The sequence below is a fragment of the Somniosus microcephalus genome, chromosome 30 (assembly GCF_052327205.1).
Source record: "Somniosus microcephalus isolate GS21.2 chromosome 30, FLI_Smic_1.0, whole genome shotgun sequence".
Classification (NCBI taxonomy): Eukaryota; Metazoa; Chordata; class Chondrichthyes; order Squaliformes; family Somniosidae; genus Somniosus; species Somniosus microcephalus.
Genome location: NC_141016.1, coordinates 25,207,833 through 25,220,674, shown reverse-complemented (window position 1 = coordinate 25,220,674; position 12,842 = coordinate 25,207,833). Strand labels below are relative to the sequence as shown.

The 12,842-nt window shown below is 46.7% G+C and overlaps 1 protein-coding gene across 1 annotated transcript in view; it reads left to right on the top strand.

Annotated features, from left to right (window-relative positions):
* LOC147098024 (protein transport protein Sec24C-like) overlaps positions 1 to 12,842 on the top strand; it is a 100,362-nt gene that overhangs the window by 68,298 nt on the left and 19,222 nt on the right. Inside the window, exons 15-17 of the mRNA XM_085971232.1 lie at positions 2,598 to 2,694; positions 8,471 to 8,616; positions 12,663 to 12,801. Coding sequence (XP_085827358.1) covers positions 2,598 to 2,694; positions 8,471 to 8,616; positions 12,663 to 12,801 — 382 coding nt within the window. The remainder of the gene's footprint in view (positions 1 to 2,597; positions 2,695 to 8,470; positions 8,617 to 12,662; positions 12,802 to 12,842) is intronic.

Below are 12,842 nucleotides of genomic sequence, written 5' to 3'. Positions count from 1 at the left end.
ACTTCCTTTGTCATCCAGGGTGCATTAGCTTTGGATGCTCTACCCTTTCCCTGCAAAAAGAATATGCCTCGTTTGTACCTGAACTATCTCTTCCCTGAATGCTCCGTTCCTGCTTTACCCTGCAGTCGCCTTTTCCAATCTACCTTTTAAAAAATTTGTTTATGGGATGTGGGCGTCGCTGGTAAGGCCAGCATTTATTGCCCATCCCTAATTGCCCTTGAGAAGGTGGTGGTGAGCCGCCTTCTTGAACTGCTGCAGTCCGTGTGGTGAAGGTGCTCCCACAGTGCTGGTAGGCAGGGAGTTCCAGGATTTTGACCCAGCGACAATGAAGGATCGGCAATATACTTCTAAGTCAGGATGGTGTGTGACTTGGAGGGGAACTTGGAGGTGGTGGTGTTCCCATGCGCCTGCTGCCCTTGTCCTTCTAGGTGGAAGAGGTCACGGGTTTGGGAGGTGCTGCCGAAGAAGCCTTGGCGAGTTGCTGCAGTGCATCTTGTAGATGGTACACACTGCCTGTGCTTGGTCCCTTCTTAAACCACTGAAATTAGCTCTTCCCCAGTTGAGCATTTTTACCTCCGATATTTCCTGGTCTCTTTCCATAATTACTCGAGATCGAATTATGTTGTGGTCACTGTTTGCTAGATGATCTCCTGCTGTATCACCCTTCACTTGCCCTACTTCATTTCCCAGAACCAGATCCAACACTGCTTCCTTCATTGTTGGACTGGAGACATATTGATTGAGAAAGTTCTCCTGTACACATATCAGAAATGATAGCAAAATCCTCCGGCATTTCCGCTACCTCCAAAGTGATCCCACCACCAAACGTATCTTCCCCTCCCCTCCCCTCCCCTCCCCTTTCAGCATTCCGTAGGGACCGCTCCCTCCGAGACACCCTAGTCCACTCCTCTATCACCCCAAACAGCCCTTCCCCTTCGCCTGGCACCTTCCCGTGCAAGCAGAGGAGATGTAACACCTGCCCTTATACCTCCCCCCTTCCCACTGTCCAGGGCCCCAAACACCCCTTCCAGGTGAAACAGCGATTTACTTGTACTTCTCGCAATCTAGTATACTGTATTCGCTGCTCACGATGCGGTCTCCTCTACATTGGGGAGACCAAACGCAGATTGGGTGACCGCTTTGCGGAACACCTCCGTTCAGTCCGTAAGGGTGACCCCGAGCTTCCGGTCGCCTGTCATTTTAAGTCACCTCACCGTCCTTGGCCTCTTGTATTGTTCCACGGAAGCTCAACGTAAACTCGAGGAACAACACCTCATCTTCCGATTAGGCACTCTGCAGCCTTCCGGACTCAATATCGAGTTCAACAATTTCAGATCATAACCTCGGCCCCTATTACGTTTTTCTTGTAATTTTTCCACTCCTTTCCCCCCCCCCCCCTTTCCTTTTGTTTCTCTCTCACACCTGGCAGCTATCTCTTGCCCTGCCAGTACACTTCACACCTAATCTCAGCCTATTACCATCTCGTCTAGCTTCGAATACCTTTTATTGTCTCTTTTACTTCTTTTGTTTCTTTTAACTCTTTTGTCCGATCGCAGCCCTGCCTTCGATCTATTTTCTTTTCTTTCCAGTTTTGAAGAAGGGTTCGACCCGAAACGTCAACTCAAATTTCTCTCCACGGATGTTGCCTGACCTGCTGAGTTTTTCCAGCATTTTCTGTTGTTATTTTACACATCAGAAATGTCTGGGTCAGCCACCTTGGACAGGAGACATATATAAGCCAGACCGGGTGAGGATGGCACATCAGGGAACCCGTTGGGTTTTTAGCTTCATGGTCACTTCTACATTTACTTCAAATTCCCAAAAAGCCATGGAGGAATTTAAACTCACATTCCCTGGATTATTAGTCCGGACCCATGGATTATCACAGAAATCACAGAAACCCCACAGTGCAGATAGAGGCCATTTTGGCCCATCGAGCCTGCACCGACACATATCCCACCCGATCCCCATAACCCCTACACCAACACATATCCCACCCTATCCCCGCGTATTTAATCCCCCTAACACTAAGGGTCAATTTATCATAGCCAATCATCCTAACCCACACATCTTTGGACTGTGGGAGGAAACCGGAGCACCCGGAGGAAACCCACGCAAACACGGGGAGAATGTGCAAACTCCACACAGACAGTCGCCCGAGGCCGGATTCGAACCCGGGTCCCTGGCGCTGTGAGGCAACAGTGCTAACCACTATGCCACCGTGCTACTAGTCCAGTAACATAACCACTACACTACCGTACCCCATGAGAACCAATAGCTGGAAGAATCTAAAGAAGCGTTCTCTTGTTTGTTATCATGGCTAGTCTCTGATTTTTAATCTAGATAACAAGGCAAGTGAACACCCTGTCAGGGATGGCGGGAACTTGGGCTAACCTACTAGAGCAGTCTGAAACATCAAAGGCAAAGGTCTCTGCAGGAAAAAGGGCAGAAGAACCCAAATTGGTAACATAAAGCATACAGGTACTGAATCGAAAGGGAGCAATTCTGGATTGAACTACAATAGCCTAATGGGGTAAAACGCTCAGTGACTGGATCGCCGACACCTCTATAACCCATCGCTTTGATCTGATCTGCAGGCTGACAGAGATGCAGAGCAGTTCCAGGATGACCTTCGGAGGGATGTGGAGAAGGTGATAGGATTCAATGCTGTGATGAAGGTTCACACAAGGAAAGGTATACTTTCTGATTTTGTGAATTTGTTTATTTTTCACTGAGTTATTGTACTTCAGACTAAATTCCAGGTCATCTAACGCATCGCTTCCTTGGATCTCAAATCTGTGGAACACTTTCTCTCCCTCACTTTTCCTTCCTTGACCAATTTTCAGGCACGGCCTTCTTCAATCGCCATATCTTGACTTATCCCATACTTACCAGCATTGTCAGTGGCTCCCTTTACTCGGGCACCATCCCTCTCCTTTTCAAAATTGCCTATTCCTCAGAAAGCCCAATTTTGACACGTCCACTCTCTCCAATGATTGCCTCATCTCTAACCTCCCCGTTCCTCCCCAAGGTCTTGCAGTGTACCGTCTCCTCCCAGCTCCGTGCCCAGCTCTGCCAAAAATCTTTGTTTGAATCTCATCAGTCCATCTTCCACCCTGTCACAGCACCAAAACTATCCTGGCCGAAGGCACTAACGACATCCTGCGTCACGACAGCCACTGCGCGTTACCCGTCTGTAACAGATTTAGGGTCTTACCTTGGATATTCTCAGTAACAGCGGTCTGAGCATTTAACATTTGGACATGTTGCCGGACTGCTCAATGTCTAACTGTACGGGAGAGAAACCCAGGGTTGTAACAGTAGTATCCCTATGATCTGAAATGGGTATTTGTGTCTTATTACATGTCTGGTTCTTCAGTCGCTCTGAAGTTGGCCAAGTAAACATTTGGTAATTTAATTATTTAGCCGCTTTCCTTCACAGCACCATGAACGGACAGCAACAGTTATGAACAGTTACACTTAATTCAATCAGTACAATTTGCCTTCATATAACAATTGTAAGACGTTCTGATTGTCTGACAGTTTATAGAGTTCAGACCCATGGAACAGACAACACAAAACCCAATGAATCTGTGAAACTTCCTTTACTTAAAAAAATCAACAAGAGGTTACAAGTAATTACCAGAATACAAACTGTACTCAATTCATGTACTTATCACAAGCAAGCACCTAAAATCATTTACTTTAAGCTCAGGTGATTATAAACAAAACCACATACAGTAAACTCTTGTACGATAGCAAAATACTGCAGATGCTGGAAATCCGAAATAACAACAGAAAATGCTGGAAAAACTCAGCAGGCTAGGCAACATCTGTGGAGAGAGAAATAGAGTCAACGTTTCAGGTCTTGACGAAGGGTTTCGACCTGAAACGTTGACTCTATTTCTCTCTCCACGGATGTTGCCTGGCCTGCTGAGTTTTTCCAGCGTTTTTCTGTTGTTATTACAGTAAACTCTTGTTTAAACGGCACTTAATCATCCGTAATTCTTCAATAACCGGCAAAATTGTATTCGGATTAATGCACATTCTAACTGCATGTTTATTCCATGTGTGGCGTTGAAACATGGCAACAATGACTGGGGAATGACTTACCACTTGTTCCCGCCGCCGCTGTAGCCATTTTTGGACAGTACTGGGCAGAGTGTGCGTAGGCCCCGCACAGTATCAGCTGGCCGCCCAGCCAAAGAGGAACCCAAAGGGAAGTTTTACTGTATATTGGTGGGGCCAGAATAAGCAGGCTCTGCTCCTTCGGATTTTACCAAACCAGCTTGGGCCATTGCCACTCCATGTCCCGCCTCCCCTCCTGAGTTCGGAACAACCCCCACAGAATTACCTCCTTCAGGCCTGAGGTCGGCCGATATATCAATTGCCTCGGTCGGCATACCTCTCCGTTATCCGGAATTTTGAATCAACCGGCACCATCCCGGTCCCGTAGGTGCCAGATACGAAAGAGTTTACTGTGCATACTATTCACCAGATGAGAGGTCAATTCAGCGATGACTAGACATATGACTGACCAGGCCGCCCTCGACTGCAGCCACGAATGCCCGTCTACAATATCCCTCATACCCCCAAAACTTGGCAACTTGCCCAAAGCATTCGCATCCCAAACTGTGTGATTAACGTTGTTTTTCTCTCCTTCTATCTGTTTTGACACGTAGTTAACCAGACATTCAAGGGTTGGAGAGAGTCGTTGTTTTCATATTTGCAGGTTGTTGACTCGTGATTCTCACAGAATTTTCAAGATCTTATCTTTTGATGGAAAAATACCAGCACATCATGTTTTAGCCCAGCAGTCTCTCGCCCTCAAAGCTTGTCGGTCACTTTTAGATTCAGTCAAGTTTACCGTGGACAGTGTTGCACAATACAAAATAATAAACACTCTATGCTTCCCTGCTAAGTCACCTTGCTTGACTTAACCAGAATGGCCCAGAATTTGCGGTGGGTAAGAACAGCGAACTGCCCCTTTGAAACTGACCGCAACTTCAGGATGTAGCGCATACGCATCCTAACGTGGAAATCCTGAAGTTGCGGTCTGTCATCCACTGCTCCGACACTGGCTGCGCTGTGCCCCCCTCCACCCCATAGCCGGTAATCAGGGAAATCAGGGAAACTGACGTAAACTTGGGCTTTTCCGCGGTAATATCACTGTTAAACACCCCCTTAAAAGTTAGAAATAACAACAGAATATGCTGGAAGCACTCAGCAGGCTAGGCAGCATCCGTGGAGAGAGAAACAGAGTGAACGTTTCAGGTCTGGGACCCTTCATCAGAACTGGAAAAGGCTAGAGATGTAACAGATATTAAGCAGGTGCAGAGACAGGGAGAGGGAGAGGGGAGGAGAGGGGAGGAAGGAACATTCTGTGCTAGGGTGGGAGGCAGGAGCGATTAAATGTTGTAAATGGGGATTGGCAGAATCATAAACAGCCTGAAAAATGGGGGCAGGAGTTAATAGTCTGAAATTGTTGAACTCAATGTTGAGTCCAGAAGGCTGTAAAGTGCCTAATCGGGGGAGTCCAGAACCAGGGGTCACAGTCTAAGGATAAGGGGTAAGCCATTTAGGGCAGAGATGAGGAGGAATCTCTTCACCCAGAGAGTGGTGAACCTGTGGAATTCTCTACCACAGAAGGCAGTTGAGGCCAATTCATTAAATATATTCAAGAAGGAGTTAGATATATTTCTTAAGGCTAAAGGGATCAAGGGATATGGGGAGAAGGCAGGGACAGGGTAGAGTTTGGATGATCAATCATGATCTCATTAAATGGCGGAGCAGGCTCGAGGGGCCGAATGGCCTACTCCTGCTCCTATCTTCTATGTTTCTATGTTCCTCGAGCTTACGTTGAGCTGCATTGGAACAGTGTAAGAGGCCGAGGGCAGAGAGATCAGAGTGGGAGTGGAGCGGATAATTAAAGTGACAGGCGACCGGAAGCTCGGGGTCACCCTTACTGCCTAGCCTGCTGAGTGCTTCCAGCATTTTCTGTTGTTATTTCAGATTTCCAGCATCCGCAGTATTTTGCTACTGTATTCCATTAAAAGTTAGGCCTTGTTGGATTAGGTGTAATTGGGGTTTTAACAGTGTATTGACTGCTAAACAACCGTTATGGCCCCGAAAAACTAATTTTAATTTTGTGGAGTGTCAAATTTCTCCATAATGATGAAAATTACAATTATTAAGAAACTTAAACAAAAATTATAGTTTTTAAAAGTTTGTTCATCTTTATTTCAGGTTTACCTTTACCCCATGTGAGCGCCCCAATATTTGTTTTGCTCTCTGTAACATTTTTAAAAAGTGGGGATAAAAGCTGCTTTTCATTTCCTGGTTTGCTGTCTGTGAGAATTCTGCATTGTGATTGGCTGCTTAGACAGCTGGTTGACGATTCCCAGTACACTACACTGATCTCAATTGCACGTCGAAAAAGGCAAACTTCTCACCACAGGGATCGCGAGATCTCTGTGGGCAACTTTCTTCGCCACTGACTGAAAATCCCGGGTCAATAATTCCTAATTGTTGTATTCTAACATTCCTGCAGCCTTCTTTCAAAAACCTGGCAGCTAACATGTGGGGTTTTTGTTCAGCTTTTTCCTGTTCCCTCAGGAACTCGGTGCTTGGTCCCTCTTCGTCTCCAGGGTTGGCTGGAAAAGCCACCAATCAAACTTGCTGCTACACCCCTTCCCTTTGAAACTAGCTTCCTGTAAAACAGGAAGGGATGTTCCAACCCACCCAGGTGTGGGTGTTTGCTGAGAGCCCCTGAGAGGAGATAACAGCACCCCAATTTTCCTGAGTAACAGCATCCAATATCTGGCTTTATTACAAATGTCTATAGTCTGAGGTCTTAAAATCATAGAATCATAGAAATTTACAGCACAGAAGGAGGCCATTCAGCCCATCTTGTCTGTGCCGGCCGAAAAAGAGCTATCCGGCTTAATCCCACTTTCCAGCTCTTGGTCCGTAGCCCTGTAGGTTACGGCACTTCAAGCGCATATCCAAGTACTTTTTAAATGTGCTGAGGGTTTCTGCCTCGACCTCCCTTTCAGGCAGTGAGTTCCAGACCCCCACCACCCTCTGGGTGAAAAAAGTTCTCCTCAACTCCTCTCTAATCCTTCTACCAATTACTTTAAATCTATGCCCCCTGGTTATTGACCTCACTGCTAAGGGAAATAGGTCCTTTCTATCCACTCTATCTAGGCCCCTCATAATTTTATACACCTCAATTAGGTCTCCCCTCAGCCTCCTCTGTTCCAAAGAAAACAACCCCAGCCGATCCAATCTTTCCTCATAGCTAAAATTCTCCAGTCCTGGCAACATCCTTGTAAATCTCCTCTGTACCCTCTCTAGTGCAATCACATCCTTCCTGTAATGTGGTGACCAGAACTGTACACATTACTCTGTGGCCTACAGCTGAGGCCTAACTATTGTTTTATACAGTTCTAGCATAACCTCCCTGCTCTTATATTCTATGCCTCAGCTAATAAAGGAAAGTATCCCATATGCCTTCTTAACCACCTTATCTACCTGTCCTGCTAGGGATCTGTGGACATGCACGCCAAGGTCCCTCTGATCTTCTACACTTCTCGTTGTCCTACCATTTATTGTGTATTCCCTTGCCTTGTTAGCCCTCCCCAAATGCATTACCTCACACTTGCTTTTTAAATCTCTGCAAATTCATTTTCTTTCAGTATTTCGCTTTTTGTCAGAGTGAATTGTGATTGGCCATCATGCAAATATTATTTTTACTTGTTAGACTTTACATATAAAAACCTTGCGTAAGGTGCACACGATTGGAAACTGCTTTGTGAGCAATTCGAATGGGAATGCCATTGTTAAAATGTTATAGCAAAATACTGCGGATGCTGGAAATCCGAAATAACAACAGAAAATGCTGGAAAAATCTCAGCAGGTCAGGCAACATCCGTGGAGAGAGAAACAGAGTCAACGTTTCGGGTCGAAACCCTTCGTCAGGACTGAACTGCTGAGTTTTTCCAGCATTTTCTGTTGTTACATTGTTAAAATGTTCACTGCATAGCTGTTACACTTAGTAAGGCCACTAGTTGGCGCTCTAATGGGAATTCCTACATTAGCGCCTCCACTCACCTGTAATGGCTCCTTGTCACACCCGCAGGCGGCACTGCACAGTCACCCAAGCCCTTGGCACAAGTTCTTCTGGAGCTGCAAGTTCAAATTTCAAAATACCCTTTGCTTTTCCGTATCACGCGCCACTGTCACTGGGTCTTGGGCCTGCGGAAATGTCCCTTTCCCTGCCTTCTCCCTCTCCGCTTGCTAACTGATCACTTCTGGCCTGCAAACCCCACTGGTCTGATCATAGTAAAAGACCATAAGCCTGTGATCCCGCTCCCAGCTCAACAAATACAGAGACCAAGTCGTGGAATCCTATTTCTGATATAAGAGCAGGACTGCAGGCAGAGCCGCCTTGAACCTTATTTTGCTCTAGGTCTCAGAGCGACTGATTATTTTGGCTCCTTGCACATGAAGAACACGACGGAGGTGGAACTGGCTGCGATTGACAGCGACAAAACCCTGCTGGTGGAGTTCAGGCACGATGGGAAACTGAGCGAGGAGGACGGTGTCCCCATACAGGTAAGAAAATAACCCCCTTTATTTCTTTCATACAAACTTTGAACTTCCCTCTCTCCTTCCACACCATCCCATCTGCTCTTCATTCTCTTGTGTTGACCCAAGACTCCTCATACTCTGAGGGTGCAACGTTAACTGAGTGCATCGTAAACAGAGTGGGAAGTTGAGAATTTGGTGAGAGTGGGAATCCGGTGCAGAGGGGGAAGGAGGTGCTCCTTTCAGCTATTTTAGATCTAGTATTGAAATGTATAAAATCCTTAGAGGGATTGACAGGGTAGATGCTGAGAGGTTGTTTCCCCCTGGCTGGAGAGTCTAGAACTAGGGGGACAAGTCTCAGGATAAGGGTTCGGCCATTTAAGACTGAGATGAGGAGGAATTTCTTCACTCGGAGGGTTGACACTTTTTGGAATTCTCATCCCCAAAGGGCTGTGGATGCTGAATCATTGAGTATATTCAAGGCTGGGATCAATAGACTTTTGGACTCTCGGGGAATCAAGGGATACGGAGATCGAGCGGGTTGCTGCAGTCCCTCTACAAGATGCACTGCAGCAACTCGCCAAGGCTTCTACGGCAGCATCTCCCAAACCCGCGACCTCTACCACTTAGAAGGACAAGGGCAGCAGGCGCATGGGAACACCACCACCTCCAAGTTCCCCTCCAAGTCACACACCATCCTGACTTGGAAGTATATCGGCCGATCCTTCATCGTCGCTGGGTCAAAATCCTGGAACTCCCTCCCTAACAGCACTGTGGGAGTACCTTCACCACACAGACTGCAGCGGTTCAAGAAGGCAGCTCACCACCACCTTCTCAAGGGCAACTAGGGATGGGCAATAAATGCGGGCTTTGCCAGTGATGCCCACATCTCATGAACGAATAAAAAAATAAAATGGAGTTGAGGTCGAAGATCCACCATGATCTTATTGAATGGCGGAGCAGGCTCGATGGGCCATATGGCTGACTCCTGCTCCTAATTCTTATGTTCTTAATGTATCCTTTCACAGGACCTCAAAACCTTGGATCTCCTATCGTTCCTCAGTCCTCCCCCCAGCGTCTGTAACTTACAAGCTTCTAATCCTCAAATTTGGCATCATCTAACCACTACTTAAGGTGTTTAGCTCCCTTTCCCTCTTATACTTGCCAACTGTGGTGGCTGCAAGGTGAGCTTTGACCTTGTACCTTGGTCCATCCATTTAAAACAGAAGTGCCGGCGAGTACCAGGGTGCGGCCTGGATGTGGGCTCCAGACTCAAGTTCCCCACGCAGTGAGGTAAACAGGGAGCAGAGACCAGGCCTTGGAGTGGGTGCAGAGGAGATTTACTCGAATGGTACCAGGGGATGAGGGACTTCAGTTACGTGGAGAGACTGGAGAAGCTGGGATTGTTCTCCTTCGAGCAGCGACGGTTAAGGGGTGATTTAATAGAAGTGTTCAGAATTATGAAGGGGTTTTGATCGAGTAGATCGGGAGAAGCTGTTTCCAGTGGCAGGAGGGTCGGTAACCAAAGGACACAGATTTAAGATAATTGGCAAAAGAATCAGAGGGGAGATGAGGAAAAAAAATTTTACACAGCGAGTTGTTATGATCTGCAATGCGCTGCCTGAAAGGGCAGTGGAAGCAGATTCAATAATAACTCTCAAAAGGAAATTGGATAAGCACTAGAAAAGGAAAAATTTGCAGGGCTGTGGGGAAAGAGCAGGGGAGTGGGACTAATTCTTTCGAAGAGCCGGCACAGGCACGATGGGCCGAATAACCTCCTTCTGTGCTGTGAGATTCGATGATTCAGGCAATTCCACACTGGAAGGAAGAAAAGAATTACAAATGAACGGCATTTCCTGGGGTCTCACCTTCGAGCCGGTTGGCAACTGACTGAAGAGTGACTTTTGCAGAGGCCTGCATGCAGTTTTGCTTCGAGCTGTCACTCATTGCCAAGTACAGACCAGGCATGGCCTAATGCTTTGCTGCTGATTAAATGTGTTGAAATCTTTATGAACTGATTTCTCGCCATGTGATGAAAAGTAACGGGCTGGTGTTTCAGGACTGAAGGTTTAATGGCCCAGAAATTCGGGTCGGGGGCTTCCCGCGGGTGTAAGCCCCCGACCTGCACTTACCTAGCACGCCGGCCGTTGAGCTGTGGGCCCCCGTGGAATTCCGATCCGGGGCCTGGTCCAACTGCTGGCGTGCAGTGCTTGCGTATCCCAGGGGCGCAGTCAGTTCGAAGTGTCCCCTGGGATCACATGGGCCATGGGGAGCCAATCGGAGCAGGGAATGCTCCATTCATAAGATTGACAGGCAGAGCTGTCAAAATGTATAAATACTATGGCCCCAAAACAGCACTAAATCTTCAAATAAATTAAAAAAAAAAAATCACATTTTTTAAATAAACTATAAATTACATGAAATAACTATTTTAAACAATTTAAATTTTTGAAATTTTTTTTTAATTTTCTAACGAGGCTAAAAATAAACTTACCTTGCTTTAAAGTATTTAAAAATAATAAACCTGTGGAAAAAATGTTTTAATTTTAATTAATTCACTACTTACCTTGTAAAAAACAGGCCTTACGCCTGCTTTTTACATTTCTAACTTCTGGAGACTTACCTTCCCGGGAAAACCTGCAAAAAAAACGTAAGTTCGATGCGCACACGCTGCCTCTCCTATGCACGCGTTCCACCTCTGAACCCCTTCTTTCAGGGGAACGGAAGTGCTGGTTTCCCACGCATGCGCAGTGCATGCACGAAACCGGCACTTCCATTGGGCTTACGGGTGAGTACCCCGTGCGTATTCACCCGTGGAGACCCGAATTTCTGGGCCAATGTCCAGTCTACCCTTTGGCAAAATTCTGGAAAGCGCCACTCAAAAACTGAACTTCTCAGCTCAAAACTCGCTGGATGGAAGGCCGGACCCGAAGCAGGGAATTCAGAGCACGAGTCGAAAGGGTTGAGGAGACTCACAAAAAGGACAAAGAGAGAACTTAAAATCTTGGCCTTGTACAACTGCAGCAAGACATCCTTGTTCCTGTACTCGAACCCTCTCGCTACGAAGGCCAACATACCATTTGCTTTCTTAACCGCCTGCTGCACCTGCATGCTTACCTTCAGCGACTGGTGCACAAGGACACCCAGGTCTCGTTGCACTTCCCCTTCTCCCAATCTATTGCCGTTCAGATAATAATCTGCCTTCCTGTTTTTGACACCAAAGTGGATAACCTCGCATTTAGAGAAGCTGGGGTGGTTCTCCTCTGAGCTGAGAAGGTTAAGAGGAGATCTGAAATAGATATTCAAAATCATGAATGGTTTTGATAGAGTAAATAAGGAGAAACTGTTTCCAGTGGCAGAAGGGTCGGTAACCAGAGGGCACAGATTTAAGGCGATTGGCAAAAGATGCAGAAGCGACAGGAGGAAACTTTTTTTTTACGCAGCGAGTTATTGTGATCTGGAATGCACTGCCTGAAAGGGCGGTGGAAGCAGATTCAATAGTAACATTCATAAGAGAATTGGATAAATACTTGAAGGGGAAAAAAATTACAGGGTTATGGGGAAAGAGCAGGGGAGTGGGTTTAATTGGATAGCTCTTTCAGAGAGCTGGCACAGGCACGATGGGCCGAATGGCCTCCTTCTGTGCTGTATCATTCTATGATTCAACAATCTCGGCAAACCTGGATCAAAGACAAACAGTCTTATTGCTCAGTCGTTGCGTACCTTCAAGACAGAGGTCGATAGATTTTTGAAAGTTAGCGACTCAAGGGATATGGGGATAGTGCGGGAAGGTGGAGTTGAGGTAGAAGATCAGCCATGATCTTATTGAATGGCGGAGCAGGCTCGAGGGGCCGAATGGCCTACTCCTGCTCCTAATTCTTATGTTCCTACAGTTATACACTGCATGAAGTCCTTGATTTGATTTGATAAAAAGTTAGCTTATTATTGAATCCATCCTTTCTATTTAGTCCCCGAGGGAGAGGGTTCTGAATAGTGATGGGCAGGAAGCTGCTCCTCAGGCTCCTGTTCTTACTCCTCGCACTGACTTGACTGTCACTGTTCCTCTCCCCCAGTTCGTGCTCCTTTACAGCACAGTTAGCGGGCAGCGAAGACTCAGGATACACAACATCACCCTAAACTGCTCCACCCAGCTGATTGAGACCTTCAGGACCTCTCAGGCTGAAACTCTGTTGAACTACTTTGCCAAGACTGGTGAGTAAAGGAGCTGACTGGAGGGGGGGCGGGGGCGGGAG